The 16,858-nt window shown below is 35.0% G+C and overlaps 1 protein-coding gene across 2 annotated transcripts in view; it reads left to right on the forward strand.

Moving 5' to 3' along the window:
* Positions 1 to 16,858, forward strand: part of Zfyve9 (zinc finger FYVE-type containing 9) — a 193,966-nt gene that overhangs the window by 80,139 nt on the left and 96,969 nt on the right. For both annotated transcript variants that reach the window (XM_026382175.2, XM_026382170.2), the window contains exons 3-4: positions 4,549 to 4,653; positions 9,743 to 11,850. In XM_026382175.2, coding sequence (XP_026237960.2) covers positions 4,584 to 4,653; positions 9,743 to 11,850 — 2,178 coding nt within the window. In that variant the 5' untranslated portion in view covers positions 4,549 to 4,583. The remainder of the gene's footprint in view (positions 1 to 4,548; positions 4,654 to 9,742; positions 11,851 to 16,858) is intronic.

Raw genomic sequence — 16,858 nt, forward strand, 5'->3', positions numbered from 1 at the left:
TTTTTTAAAAAAAATTATTTATTTATTTTAGTTGTAGTTGGACACATATCTTTATTTTTATGTGGTGTTGAGGATCGAACCCAGGGCCTTGCACATGCTAGGCGAGTGCTCTACTGCTGAGCCCCAACCCCAACCCAACCACATTGTTTTTAAGATTTATCCATGTCATAACCTATGTAAGCACCTCATCCTTTTTTTTATTGTCTCATATATATTTAACCACATTTTATTTATTGAATCATAAGTTAGACATTTGGATTTTTTCTCACTTTTTGTCCCTTATTAATAATACTGCTGTGAGTATTTATGTACAAATTTTTTGTGGAACTGTTTTCCCTTGGCATACAGAGACATGGAATTGCCAGGTCATATGTCAGCTATGTTTAACTTTTTATATGTGTGTGGTATTGGGGATTTGGCCCAGGGCCACTTTACAACTGAACCACATCCTAGCCCTTTTTTGTTTTTATTTTGAGATAGGGTCTCTGTAAATTGCTGAGTCTGGGCTTGAACTTGCATGCACTCCCCCTACCTCAGCCTCCTGAATCACTGGGATTATAGGTGTATGCCGTCATACCCAGCTTATGTTTAACTTTTTAAAATTTTTTTTTTATTTTTAGTTGTAGATGGACACAATATCTTAATTACTTATTTTTTTGTGGTGCTGAGGATTGAACCCAGGGCCTCACCCGTGCGATGCAAGTGCTCTACCACTGAGCTACAACCCCAGCCCCAATGTTTAACTCTTTTTAGGAACTTTTTTGAGGTTTTCCAAAAGAGCCATAACATTTTATATTTCCTCCACCACACTGTGTATGGGAGTTTACATTTCTCTATTTTCATCACGGCTCTTGTACTTTTTTTTTGCTCCAGCCCTGAAATCAGTCATTTCTTCATTGAGTCCTGTTCCATTTAGAGGAAAATAATATTTAGAAACCAAGTCTGCTGCTAGGTGTGCTCATTACTACATGGGGTCCAGGTAGGGATCCAAGGCCGTAACTGAATAAAGCTAGAAAATGTATGTATATGCACACATTTACATACACATACATATTTGCACCTTTATTTTATGTCTCAAAAGAATCTTTATTTGATTTCATTTGTTCACAATGATACCTAAAATTCTAAACCAACATTGTAGAGTTCTTTCAGGTTTTCCTTTTTCACATTGTAACTCCCTTCTCCAACAGTCAGAAACCCTGCTCCTATTGCCCTTCACATAATTACTTATTTGATCCATTTTTCCATATAGCTAATGTCCTATCAGTGCCATATTTTCTTTTTCCTGTGTCTTATTATGCGTAGGCTCTGATTTGGCATACTGAACTGCCTTCTCACTGCCACCTTCTCACTTCTCCACATTTGAATTCCCCTTTTATTCACTGGAGCTCTCTCTCTGACTTCCTGTTTTAGACCATCCCCTTCACATGAATGCCCTCCTTACTTTCTTGGACTCTGGTGTAGCACAATGGGTTGTCCTTCTGTGACATTGTTACTCTGCTAGGTCTTTAACATTCTAGGCCACCTCTACAAAAGGGTATCTGCCTTATGTTAGACTTTGACTCTCCCATCCACAGATGTCCTTCCCTCATCCTACCAATACTAAAATGTTTATTTTAGTATTAGGTGCCAGGGATTGAACCTAGGGCCTCACACATGCTAGGCAAGTACTTAACCACTGGGGTACATCCCAGCCCTATTTATTCAATTTTTAACAAACCTTTTTTGTTTTAAAAAACTTTTGATTTTATAGTAATAATTAATTCATAGGAATTTGCAAAATAGTTTAAAGGGTTCCTGTGAATTCGTCATTCACCCAATATTTTTGGATTACATCTTACATAAATATAGACAATGTCAAAAACAAGAGGTTGACGTTAATTCGTTGTAGTTCACTGCCATTTATCATGTGTGTAGATTCATGTAACTATCATCAACATTAAGATGCAGCACAATTCTTTCACCACAGAAATCTCCTTTGTGTTACTTCTTTGTAGTCACATGTACGCTTCTCTCCTGACTGTTCAGTATTTAATGACTTTTTAAAATTAAAATCTTTATTAAAAGTCATAGGAAGAGTTGAGTAAGCATCGAGATAAACTGTGTTGTGTTTCTGAATGGGAGGACTTAATATCATTCTTACTTCTGAGTGAGGACCAAGTTTGGAATTCTAATTTCTCAAGGTTGAATTTATTGGTGTTCTGTTCCATTCTGCTCTAAGTCTCGGGCTTTTAAGAAGGGTTTTCCCCTAGTTCTTGGCTTCATGTAGAAAGGCCAGCTTGGGCCCCTCTTCTATAAATTATAACTTCTATAAATTTGCAGCCAATAGTTCTCACCCTTCCTTCAAGCTTTCAGACAGTAGGCCTACCCTTCAGTTGTCTTTGCTAGCTTCATTGTTTTTTCTATGTTTATGACATCTGTATATTTCCCTCATTTGCTTTTAAATTTGTCTGTTTCAACCCTTTAACATAATCAGTTTTATCTAGAATTTCTCTATTCAGTGTAGGAAGGAATGCTTACTGCCTGTCACTTCAGAATGGCTTTAATACTTTTCTTTTAAGAAATGTCAAGTCTATAGAAAAGTTACAAAAAAAATAGACCTTTCAGATACATAAATCTTTTATGTAGATTTACCACTTTTTATCATTTTACCCCTTACTTACACTTCTTTCTCCTTTTTTCCTGGTATACTATCGCAACCATCCATTCCTTTCTCCTTTTCCCCCCTTCTCCCTCCCTCTCTCTCTTTTTTCCTTCTTTTTTCCCCAGTGCTGGAGATCAAATCCTTGTGCATGCTAGACTCATGCTCTACCACTGAGCTATATCCCCAGCCCCTGGGTGTTTTATATTTTTTAAATGAGTTAAGATCATTTATCTTATAGAGTCTTTACATTCTAGATGTGCCTAATAGTTTCCTCATGATTAAATTCAGGCTAAGTATTTTTAGCAAGAATACTGTATAGGTGGACACAGTGGTACATGTCTACAATCCCAGCTACTTGAGAGGCTGAGGCAAGAGGATCACGAGTTTGAGGCCAGGCTAAGCAACTAGTGAAACCCTGTCTCCAAAAAAAAAAAAAAAAAAAAAAAAAAAAAAAAAAAAAAAGCTGGGAATGTAGTTCAGTGGTAGAGCACCCTGGGCTCCAATCTCCAGTACTAAAAAATCCAAACCAAAACAAAACAAAAAACTATATAGGTGATGCTTTGTACTTGTCATTGTATCACATTAGAAAATGCACATGCTGGCATGTTGAACTATTGGTTATTCTGTGAGAACATTTCGTTAGGGTGGTGTTTGTCATATCTCTTCATTATAAATATATATTTTCTCCTTGGAAATTAATAATTCAACTTTGGAATGATACATTGAGGTACTGTGAGCATTCTCTTCTTAATAACCATTAACCTGTTCAGAACATTTTTGGTGCGTGCCTTTTTTAGTAATTGTAATTGTAATTCAGTAGAACTTATTGACCAATAATACATTGTTCATGTATTCATTCCATAAGTATCATTGAGTGGATATCACATCATGTTCTGTCTAATCTTTGGGGGTACATGGTGAACACAGTCTGGAGAGTGCCTACCTATAGTCACGTAGGAGAGCTTGATATAAATAATCACACTGGCATATATTTATAGATGGTGATAAATTTTATAAAGGAAAAGAATGTGGTGCTGACAGATTATAAGGTGAGCCATTATCTTTCTTGGAGGTTCAGAGAATACTTCCTGTGAAAGTGATATTTGAGCTAAGATCTCAAATAAGAATTATGGACTTCTTGAATTTCTAGAGTATTTAATCTGTAGAGCTTTTCTATTAATTTTATCTGACAATTAAATCATAGTGTCTCATATTGAATTGATATTAAAGTAATTTATTATTTAAATTTTCTTACTTAACATTGTTTACTATTAACTAAATTATAAACTGCTGTGGCTGGCTTTGAACTTGCGATCCTCTTGCCTCAGCCTTGAAAAAAGTTTGTTGAGCCATCAAGTATATCTTCTATGTTTGTTTTATAGTTGCCTCTTAGAATGCATGGTGAATTGGTTCCAGGACCCCTAAGGATACCAAAGTCCACAGATGCCCAAATATCATATATAAAGTGGCATAGTATTTGCATGTAACCTATGAATATCCTCCAATATACTTTAAATCATCTCTAGCTTACTTATAAAACCAAATACAATGTAAATGCTAGGTAAATAGTAGTTATACTGTATTTTTTAGGGAATAATGTAAAAAAATATTTGTATTCAGTACAGATGTGAGTTTTTTCCTGAATATTTTCCATCTGTAGTAGATCTAATTTAGAGTTGTAGAACCCATAGATATGGAGGGCTGTTTGTATTTTGGTGATTGTAAAGTTACAGGCTTCTAGAATTTATTAACTTAAAGATTTTAAAATATATCAGATGGCATGAGGTTTTATTGTTTACCATTGTCTGCATAGATTTAGAAGAGATTTTATCCTTGTATATTTAAGATTTATAAGCTATGGTTTAATAATTCAAAGTGTAAAACAAATTTGATGTGCTTTTTAGGTTAAACAAGTCTCTTGAGTGGAGTTTCCTCACTGATGGAGAATTACTTCCAAGCAGAAGCTTACAACCTGGACAAGGTGTTAGATGAATTTGAACAAAACGAAGGTAAAAATTTACATTGGTGACTCTATTTGGGTTTACGATATGGAGAAAGAGACTGTGAGGATCTAAAAGGAAGTAGACTTTTTTTTTTTTATGGTACTAGAGATTGAACCCATGGCCTTGTGCATGATAAGCAAGCACTCTACCATGAGCTACATCTCCATCCCTTTTTAAAACTTTTTATTGTGAGACCTGGTGCTGCTAAATTAACCTGATTGGTCTTAAACTTGCAATCCTTCTATCTCAGGCTCCCAAGTATCTGGGATTATATGTGTGCACCACTACCCAGCAAAGATGTGGTACTTTAAAAAAAGAGTCAAGACAATAATGATATATATCCAGAGGAAGAAATAACATTTCTTAATATTATGTGCCAGATACTTACATGGATTATATCATTTAATGTTTAAAACAATCCAATGAAAGTTGATCTTCTAATTTCCATTTTATGGATGAGAATAGAGGCATAGAGAGGTCAAGCAATTTCCTCAAAGTTACCTTGCTAACAAGTGGCAAGAGTAGGATCCAGGAAGCCTAAGCTCTACCTACTTTAAACAATCAGTTTATGTCTAAGACGAGCTCAAGAGGCAGAGTCAGAAGGATCCAGAGTTCAGAGCCAGCCTCAGCAAAAATGAGGAGGCATGGGGCTCTCAATGATACAGCACATGCCTAGCATGTGTGAGGCACTGGGTTTGATTCTCAGCACTGCATATAAATAAATAAAAATAAAGATCCATTGACAACTAAAAAATAATAAAAAAAAGAAAAGTGAGGCACTAAGCAACTTGATGAGACCTTGTCTAAATAAAAAACAAAATAGGGATGGGGATGTGGCTCAGTGATCAGTGCTCCTGAGTTCAATCCCTGATAGCCCCCCCCCCAAAAAAAAAGAAAAAATAACTCTTCCATATTGCTTCTGTTTTAGTCAGTTTTTTCGCTGCTGCAACTAAAAGATTTGACTAGAACAATTTTAGGGGAGGAAAAATTTATTTGAGGGCTCATGGTTTCAGAGGTCTTAGTCCATAGAATGCTGGCTCTATTCCTCGGGGTTGGAGGTGAGGCAGAACATCATGGAGAAAGGGTGTGGCAGAGGGAAGCAGTTCACATGGTGATCAGGAAACAGAGAGACTTCACTCTCCAGATACAAAATACATACCCCATAGCCATGCCCTCAATGAACCACTTCTTCCAGCTATACCCTACCTGCCTCCAGTTAATCCCATCAGGAATTGGCTTACTGATTAGGTCAAGGTTATAATCCAATCTTTTCTCCTCCAAACCTTGCATTGTCTTACACATGAGAATTTGGGAGACATCTCATATCCAAACCATACCAGTTGCCCAGTATATTAAAGTAAAGATATATTTTAAAACTAACTTTAAAAGATTTACATTTTTTAGTAACTGCCAATATGGTTAATTAAATTATAAGTTCTCAAATCTCAGTCTAGAAATGTCTGCCTAAGATTGGCTTCATTTAGAGAAGCCTTTTCCCTAAATTGTCCTCTCAAGTTGACTTAAAGGCATAAGCCATAATTAAATCTCTTTTACCTCTCCCACTCCCCCCCCTTTTTTTCTATTTCTAACAGAAATAGTATATAACAAATTTATGAAGTAATATTTTTTACATCTAAAGACTTGATTTTTAGTAATGGTCTACAAACCTTCAAGATAGCCAGTGATTCAAGTTACTCTTTGATAGCCGTTGGGATGAGATTTAGTTTTGATTTCATTATTTTGTGTCTGTGATGGAATAAGCCCTCAATAGAATATGAGATCATAGAGATGAGAAGGGAAAAGGAAGGAAAAGTTTATCTGTAATGGCTATCTTTCTCATATTTTCTCATTGATGACCCTACATAGCCTGTATCTTTAGGCTCTTTCTAATTCATGTAAATGAGAAATCTGATGATTTGGAATTTTATTGGATCTAGGTAGGTTTTGTAACATATCAAGTCAGAAAATATATTTTCCTCTGAGTTTCATCCATTTATATAAATATTTTCTTAATACTTTCTTCAGTTTAACTCTCGGTGTATTATAGTTACTTAAGTCACTAGATATCTAGGTATTTTACCTAATCCTACAAATACTATACTTCCAGAATATCATTGACTCTAAACCATTAGTTTATTACATTAATCTCTTTGTGACTTTTGTAGACTAGTAGGGTATTTTGTGTATAGTTGTTTTACAGTATATTTTGTTCGAATCTGTAAAAATGTCTTATAAAATATAGCACTTACTTGCAAAAATAAATAAATAAACAAACAAATAAATAAAACCACAACAACTCCTTCAGTTAAGAAGGATTTCCAACACCTGCTTTTTGGTTGTAACTATGTGTTACTTTCGTTTGAACTTAGTTTTTTGAATCTTAGTACCAGTTGCATTAAAAACTATCATCTCTAACCTGGTACCTTAGAGAGTATGCTTTAAATGAAATGATTTCTCATTCTGTATTACTTTATTTCCTTCTATAAATGCAAAATATCCCACAAATGGCCTGTTGATTATACTCAGTACTTAACTTTATGCCTGGTAGTGGTGATTGAATGATTAAAATTGAAATGATTAAAATTGAAAATTTTAATACCTCATCATTCCTGTTTGAATATTATTAGATATTCTTGTAGAAGAGTATCTCTTTTTTATTTCCAGGAACCAGCTTATTTAAAAAAGAAAATTCAAATTACTAAATCTCAAATATTTGCCAGCCTAAATTTGGATTTAAATTTTAGACTTAGTAATTCAGAGGATACTAAGGCTGTTCTTTACACAATTGGATATTTTATGATTTATTTGTAGCTTCATTTCACTGTTTTCTTATGCTAGTTTTTTTCTTATCCCAAACTGATTTACTAATTATTCTTTTAAATTCTGAAGTTTGAGGCTATGCTTTTTTCTTATTCCCTACTTATAAATGCCTCCATTTTCAATCTTAAAACTTTCTGAAGCTTATCCAGTTCCTTCTGTCTCTGTAAGCTCACTTACTTTATCCTGGAAAAATGCCTTTCTAGCCTGGTGCAGTTGTGCACACCTGTAATCCCAGCTGCTCAGGAGGCTGAGGCAGGAAGATTGTGAGTTCAAAGCCAGCCTTGGCAAAAGCGAGGCACTAAGCAACTCAGTGAGACCCTGTCTCTAAAAAAAATACAAAATATGCTGGGGATGTGGCTCAGTGGCCAAGTGCCCCTGAGTTCAATCCCAGGTATCCTACCTGCATGCCTTTCTTCTCCAAATTTATTTTCTGTTCCCACATAATAATTTGCAAATATGTAGGCCACTCTATACTGCCAATTAGATATTCATGTATATTGCATGTATTTTGATTTTCCTAACTAGATTGTATACTTTATAGAGAAATGAGCTATCATTTAAATCTTCTATTTACCCAGTCCAGTCCTTTTGCTGTGGTATATACTCGTCATGTATTTATTGTATACCTACTATATACTATGCATTGTGCAAAGTGAGGGGTTACACAAATGGAATGAAATGATTTCTGCCTTCAGAAATTACTCAGTGGATAAAAGGAGGTAAATAAGCCATTGTATTACAATGTAGTAAATGCCTTAATAAAGATATGAATAAGGTGCTAAGGGTGCACTGAAAATTGATGCAGATATATCTGCATAATTTCAGCACCATGATTATAAATTATTGGCAGAAGAAAGTAGGAAAGGCTGAGTGCCTTATTTCTTATTTTTCCAACTTAGACATACACAATAGCACTACAACTTGATTTATTAAAAAGTAAACAGAAATGTTATATGAAATCATTCTAAATTATAAACTGTAAGTAAATTGATTTAATTAGATAAATACTTTTGCCAAATGTCCTCAGATAATATAAATACAAACCTAAATAATAATGTACTATGACATGGTTTCAAGATGAATTTCACATACTGTAGCAAACTTAAAAAAAAAAAAAAACATAGCCGGGTGCACTGGCACACACCTATAATCCCAGTGACTTGGGAGATTGAGGCAGGAGGATCATGGGTTCAAAGTCAGCCTCAGCAAGAGTGAGGCGCTAAGCAACTCAGTGAAATAGTGAAATGCTATCTCTAAATAAAATACAAAATAGAGCTGGAGATGTGGCACAGTGGTTGAGTGCCCAAGTTTAATCCCCAATACTGAAAAAAAACCCAAACCAAAAAAACCATAAAAGGTACAACCTCAGTACATCCATCATCCACCTTCAATATAGTTATTGACCTGCTGCCAGTTTTAATTTATAACTTTGTTTCTCACTTCCTGTTTCTTGTTTTTTTCTACAGTTTTTTCTTTTCTATCTTCCTTCCTTCCTTCCTTCCTTCCTTCCTTCCTTCCTTCCTTCCTTCCTTCCTTCCTTCCCTGAGGATTGAGCCCAGAGCCAGTCTTTTATTACAGTTTTATAAAGGCAAACTTTTTATTCCTTAAAGTGCATAGATCTTAACTCCACAGGTTTCCCGCCCCCCCTCTGTTTGAGACAGTGTTTTGCTAAATTGTTCAGGCTGGTTTTGAACTTGTGGGCTTTGGAGAGCCTCCCATCTCAGCATCCCCAGTAGTTAGGAGTAGAGGCATGCACTCCCACTTCTGGCTAACTATACAGTTTTGACAAATGGAGGTAACCATGTAACCTACATCCCATTCATGATGTACTTTATATGAGCATTCAGTCTCCATAGAAAAATTTATTCATTTTCTTTCCCACTCAGTTACTCTATCCTCACTACTTTTCTGTTTTTCCCCTGATCTTAGATTATTAGTCTGTGCCCAGCCTTGTATACACAAACAATCCAAAGGTGCTTTCCCCTTTCTTAGGTATGAGGGTCAGTTTAATTTTATTAGATTAACATTGAATTCTTTTGTTCTTTGATAGTTCTCAAATATTACAATCTGATGACATGATTATAGGAATTGTCTTAAATATATTTTTTATTCCTAGCAAAAAATTATATACCTTTATATTCTAGGAATATTTTATTTTCACATATCCTAGGTATGTTTCATTTTCAGAGTATAGTTGGCAATGTTGATTAACTTAGCCCTAGTAGCATTTCAATGTTATCAGCAAACTTACTGCAACTACTTTTTTTTTTTTCAGATGAAACAATTTCTTCTACTTTATTGGACACAAAGTGGAATAAGATTCTAGATCCCTCTTCTCACCAACTGTCATTTAACTCTGCATTGGCCAGTGTGAATGAACCTGCAATTTCTAGTGAATCACAACCACAGTTAAAAATCTTCTCTCTGGCTCATTCATCTCCCCTGACCAGGGAAGGAGAAGATCATTGTGCTAATGGACAGGACTGTAGTCTAAATCCAGAGATTGCCACAATGTGGATTGATGAAAATGCCATTGCAGAGGATCAGTTAATTAAGAGAAACTACAACCAGGATGATCAACGCATTGCTGTTGAAGTGGGAGATAAGAAATGTGGAAACCTAACTTGTCTGCCAGATGAGAAGAATGTTCTTGTGGTAGCTGTCATGCATAATTGTGATAAAAGAACATTACAAAGTGATTTGCAGGATTGTAATGATTATAATAGTCAATCTCTCATGGATTCTTTTAGCTGTTCATTAGATAATGAAAATAGACAATCTGATCAATTAAGTATTAGTATGAATGGGTCCACTGAAAAAGATATAAACTCTGAAAAGCAAATGGATCTATTGGATAGACCAAAAGCAGAGGAGGACTCTGTTAACCATCTATGTACTGCTTCAACTGATAATCTAGCCAATATCTGTTCCCCTTTACAATTAAAGGATGATGAAAATATAAATAGAGATCCCTACATGCCTGTTATTACAAGTTTAACATCTGAGTCAGAAATCTCATCCCAGGGAATAGATGGAGGTCCTGATGTTAAAAAGCAAGAGAACTATATACCAGGCGAAGATCTCACAGACAAAAACAGCTCTCCTAAGACAGATTTAGGGAGTCCAAACTCCTTTTCCCACTTGAGTGAGGAGATTTTGACAAAAAAAGAGCCAACATGTGAGAGATCAACTGAAGAATCCCTGAGGTCTGGTTTAGCTTTGTGTCTCAAACCAGACATGCCTAAGGGGTCTGGAAGGGACAATAACTGTGAACAGTTTTCAGATTGCCTTGTGCCTACTAATGTTAGGGCTGATGAAGATGAAGGTTATGAACATGAAGAAATTCTTGGCACTACAGAATTTCTTAATATAACAGAGCATTTCTCTGACTCTCAGGAGATGACAAATTGGAAATTGACTAAACCACATGAGATGAATGATACCCAAGTAAATGAAGAAAATGAAAAGTTTTTACAGGTTAGTCAGCCTGAGGCCACTAATGGTGATGGTGCAGTAAAGTGTGTTGGAACAGTAGATGCAGGTATAGTTTTACAAGGAACTTGCATGAATGAAGGTGAAGGATGTGATTTCTCCACTGTTATAGATACACCAGCAGCAAATTCTCTCTCTAATGGTTGTGATTCCTATGGAATGCAGAGCCCAGTTGTTTCTTTTGTTCCAAAGACATTACCTTCCAAAGAAGATTCAGTAACAGAAGAAAAAGAAATAGAAGAGAGCAAGTCAGAATGCTACTCAAATATTTACGAACAGAGAGGAAATGAGGCTACAGAAGCGAGTGGACTGCTTTTAAACAGCACTGGTGACCTCATGAAGAAAAATTATTTACAAAACTTCTGTAGTCAAGTTCCATCATTGCTTGGACAATCTTCCCCCAAGATAGTAGCAAACTTGCAGTCTATCAGTGTTCCTTTTGGTGGTGCAAGACCCAAGCAACCTTCTAATCTTAAACTTCAAATTCCAAAGCCATTATCAGATCATTTACAAAATGACCTTCCTGCAAACAGTGGAAATAATATTAAAAACAAAAATGATATTCTTGGGAAAGCAAAAGTGGGAGAAAACTCAGCAACCAATGTATGCAATGCATCTTTGGGAAACATCTCTATTACTGATACAAATGGAGAACATTTAGAAAGTTATGAGGCTGAGATCTCCAGTAGACCGTGCCTTGGAATAGCTCCAGATAGCCCAGATAATGATCTCAGAGCTGGTCAGTTTGGAATTTCTGCCAGAAAGCCATTTACCACTCTGGGGGAGGTGGCTCCAGTATGGGTACCAGATTCCCAGGCTCCAAATTGCATGAAATGTGAAGCCCGGTTTACATTCACTAAAAGGAGGCATCATTGCAGAGCATGTGGGAAGGTAAGATGCATGTATCAGCTCAGAAACCTGGCATGTTCATTTTGTAATGCTGAGTTAGAAATTAATAAAGCAGTATTCTGTATATAAATTTGTGTTTGAGAAAACATAATAAATAGCTTTTAAAAATCCAGTTCTAATAAATTTCTATATAAAAAATGACCTTGCTTATTGCCAAGATTTATACTGAATCAGTTTCTATGAAGAGATGAGAATTGAGGAAGTGTTAACTTTGTGGTTTCTATATTGACACATACTTAGTTAATGAGATCATTTGAAATAAGGAAGTTTGTTCTTTCAGCTTAGAAAATATTTGTGGTTCATATTTTTTTTTACTTTTTAAAAAATTGACTATTAGACTTAAGACTCCATCTCATTTTTTAAAAAAAAATTTTTTTTAGTTGTAAGTGGACATAATACCTTTATTTTATTTATTTATATGTGAGGATCAAATCCAGTGCCTCACAAATGCTAGGCAAGCACTGTACCACTAAGCTGCAACCCCAGCCCTCCATCTTTCTTTAAAAAAATTTTTTTGTAGTTGTAGATGGACAGCATCCCTTTATTTTGTTTGTTTATTTTTATGTGGTACTAGGGATCAAACCTAGTGCCTCACACATGCTAGGCAAGTATTCTGCCACTGAGCTACAGCCCAGCCCTCCATCTCACTTTTTTAGGTGGGATTTTTTTGCCATTATAGTAGACAATCTGGGACTTAATATATTGACATATGTATTCTTGTCTTTTTCCCAATATAAATTAAATACAAAATAGAGTTGCAGACTTTAGATCCTTATGGCAAGATTATAAGAATAATTGATATTCTTTAGCTCTCCTCACATTCTGATAGCTAATAACACAACTTACAAGTTTGTTTTTTTTTTAAACACAAGTTGTAATTAAGGAAGAAAAGGAATCTTGTAATTTTTTTTTTTTTAGTTGTAGATGGACGCAATACCTTTATTTTGTTTATTTATTTTATGTGGTGCTGAGGATTGAACTTAGTGCCTCATATGCAAGGCAAGTGCTCTACCGATGAGCCACAACCCCAGCCCCGGAATTTTGTATTTTTAAAAAGAATGTGAGGAGCCAGGTGCATTGGTGCATGCCTGCTATCTCAGCTATTCAGGAGGCTGAAGCAGGATTGCAAGTTCAAGTTCAGCCTGAACAATTTAGCAAGACTCTCTCAAAATAAAAAGAACTGGGAATATAGCTCAGTAGTAGAGTGTCCCTGTGTTCAATCCCCAGTATCATAAAAGAAAAATAAAATGCAAAGTTCAATGTTAGATCTGGATTCAAATTTCAACTTTGTTATTATTAACTATGTAACTTTACTAATCCTTAGTTTTCTAATCCATAAAAATAGACAAAACCCCTTAAAGTGAGTAATTTTCATTGGGCTCTTGTGAAGACTGTATGGTAGTACAGAAGTAACAAGTAGATTAATTAGGATACTTTCAATTTGAAGGGACAGAGTATTTGACCCTCAGTGACTTAGACAATCATAACATTTATTTTAGATATAAAGAAGCTCTTAGACTCAGTTGTATCTGGGTACAGTGTCAGGATCATGGAAATTCTCTTGGTCTTCCCCTCTTGGTCTCAAAATAGTAGTTCAGCTCTTAATTATCAGATTCATCCTGACAGCCTTCTAATTGCAAAGAAATTGACTGAGGTTGGGACAAAAGAGCCTGTTTCTCTAGCTATGCTCTAAGAATCCCTAGCATCTTCCTTCAACTAACTGGACAGTTCTAGGAAGCAAGTCTTAGACCAATCACTGGAAAAGGGGATCAGGACTGCCAAGATAAGTTAATCGATCATAATTTATTTCCTGGGTGTTGCCTGAACAAAAGAAGGACTCTGTTGACAGAGGAAAAGGCAAGGATGGTTTTTGGCTGATCAGTCAGCGAAGTTTATTAGAAAGTCCTAGCACAAAAGAACCAATATGGGTAGTAGAAGGAAGCTGAAGCTGAGACTGTGTCTAATTCCTAAATATTTTAGTTTGTATTTGTTAGCTGAAGTAGAACTATGGTCAGTAGACTGAACAGGGTAGTTTAGGAGATTAAATTGATCATTTTTATGTTATTCTGTTTCACTTACTATATATAACACTTTATAAAATTTTTGTTTTCTTAAATGACAAAAATATTTTTGGTACAGACCAGAATATTCTAATGTAATAAGAAAATTAGGTACCTTATGTGAATTCAGAAAGAGAGTTATGATAAAGTACATATAAATTGAAAACTTAGATGGAAATTTTACTGTGGAATTTATGAACTCTTATGGATTATGAATTCATAATTCTATTTGCCCCATCTCCATTTATCTCAGAGATGATTATAAGGATTGATGAGAAAACCTTTGAGCTTTTAAGAAGGAAAGGACTTGTAAACATAAGTATCCTTTTTCTATTAATCAAATTCTCCTGGGAAGTAAGCTAGAAAAATACCGTAGGCAATGTAATTTTTAAAATTGTTTTTAACTATTGAAAAAGGAAACTTTGGGCTGGGAATGTGGCTTAAGCGGTAGCGTGCTCGCCTGGCATGCATGGGGCGCTGGGTTTGATCCTCAGCACTACATAAAAAATAAAATAAAATAAAGATGTTGTGTCCACTGAAAACTAAAAAAAAATAAATAAATAAATAAAAATAAAAAAAATTTTAAAAAAGAAAAAGGAAACTTAATTTATTCAATCCTAGTAGACATTAAAAATATACAGTAATTTCTCTACTAAATTATCTTTTCTCCACACAAACCTCTAACATATACAAGTTTCTGAGCTAGTATTGGGGATAAAATGGAATTTAGATCTCATGAAATTTATAGACAAAGATATGGATTTCAGTGAGTAGGAAAAGGAATATTTGGATTTCCTAGAGTTTTGAAAAAATAAAAAACATTGTGAACCACCGATCTGAGTAGACAAAGCCTACTGAGAATGCAAATTATATGTTCTTCATATTCATTCTTATTCAGCCCTCATCAGTATGTGTTAATTTTTCCTGTTTGAAAGATTAAGCATTTTAGATTCAGAGAGGCCAAGGAATAGGTCCAAGTTTACACATCTTATAAATGCCCTGACTTTAAAGCTAGGTATTCTTTCCCTCAGTCATTCTGCTTTCTCTAGCATACATCCTCATTGATACCAGCAGTTTGAAGAGTTTTGTTTTTCCAGGAGTTTTTTTTAAAAAGAAGATTATATTTTTAACACATTTATTTTAGATGTTCATGGACTTTTACTTTATTCATTTATGTATATGACATGCTGAGAATCGAACCCAGTGTCCCACATGCTAGGCAAGTGCTCTACCACTGAGCTTCAACTCTAGCTCCTCCAGGAGCTTTTTTCAGGTTAAGTTTTTCAAGAATTGAGGAGTGAGTCAGGAAAGCTATAAAGTGACCACACACACAACAAAGTTCTAAAGTATGTAAGAAAAGTGGGATCATGCAAAGCATAGGTGGATGATTAGCAGTAGGAAAAGGGAAATAAATTAATCATACAGAAGTATGGGACAATATTAAAAATATGCTTGAGTATAGAAGGGGTTAAAGTTGTGAGAAGTTACTTAGCATGATAGTTTATATTCAGCTATTATTACAGAGTGGGTATATTTTAATTGTTATTCATCTTGGTATAACATTAGTGGAATACAAAATAATTATGCACATTAAAATGTTTGCAGTAATTGTAAAAAAAAACAAAATAATTATGTTAGAATATAGAAAAATAATAAAATGTAGCAATTTGTTCCTATATTGTTGTAATGGGGGGGAAATCAAGACACATGGGTTGTATTCTTTTATTGTTAATTTGAAAAGCATGTCACACATTCTAAAATAATTACAATAGTTTTATTTTTATGACTTCACGAATTTTAAATTTAGATAATCGCTCGTTAGAGCAACATAATCCCCACTTTCCCTGTTTTTTTTTTTTTTTTTTTTTTTTAAAGAGAGAGTGAGAGAGAGAGGGACAGAGAGAGAATTTTAACATTTATTTATTTTTCTTAGTTCTCGGCGGACACAACATCTTCGTTTGTATGTGGTGCTGAGGATCGAACCCGGGCCACACGCATGCCAGGCGAGCGCGCTACCACTTGAGCCACATCCCCAGCCCCCACTTTCCCTGTTTGATAAGCAATAAATTACAGACTAGAAAGAGCACTCTGTACTTTCCCCCCAATATTTCCCTGTAAGTTCAAATTATCGCCATTATTATATATCCATATTAATTTCCTGTGGAAACTGCTGATTCCAGCATATCATGGTTATTCATCCTCTTTCAAACTCCATTTGCCTTCAATATTGTGGCCCCTTTGTATTTGATGATTTGACTTAAAATGCCTAAGAGAGCCACTGAATTTCAAAGTATAGGAAAGATGATTTTTCTTGAGGGTAGAGAATTTCTTTTAAAAACAAAATTCTTAAAAATCTTTTATTTGGCCAGACATGTTGGCACATGCCTGTTATCCCAGTGACTTGGTAGGCTGAGGCAGGAGGATCACAATTTTGAGGCCATCCTTAGCAACTTACCAGACCCTTAGCATCCTAGCAAGACCCTGTTAAAAATAAACAGGATGGAAAAATATATAAAAAAATAAACAGGATGGATATAGCTCAATGATAAGGCGCCCTTGGGTTCAGTCCCCTGTACCAAAAAACAAAACAAAATAAAACAGAAAACTTTTATTTAGCCATTTGCAAGACTTTTCACACCGTTTTGATTATTTTTTACTAATGTGACAAGTTATAAATTACCAGGTGCCAGTTGATAAGAAACTGTTTACTATTTGATAATAGTAGACATAAATAGAAACTTTGAAAGTAGGACTCATGTAGCTGGTTCAGTGGTGCATATCTATAATCCCAGCTACTCAGTAGGCTGAAGCAGAAGGATCACAAGTTCAAAAGCAGCCTAGGTAACATAGACTTTGTCTCAGTAAAATTTGAAAAAGGGTTGGAGATGTGGCTAATTGTGGAGCACCTCTGGGTTTAATCCTGGGTACTG

The sequence above is a fragment of the Urocitellus parryii genome, chromosome 11 (genome assembly GCF_045843805.1).
Source record: "Urocitellus parryii isolate mUroPar1 chromosome 11, mUroPar1.hap1, whole genome shotgun sequence".
NCBI classification, from domain to species: Eukaryota; Metazoa; Chordata; class Mammalia; order Rodentia; family Sciuridae; genus Urocitellus; species Urocitellus parryii.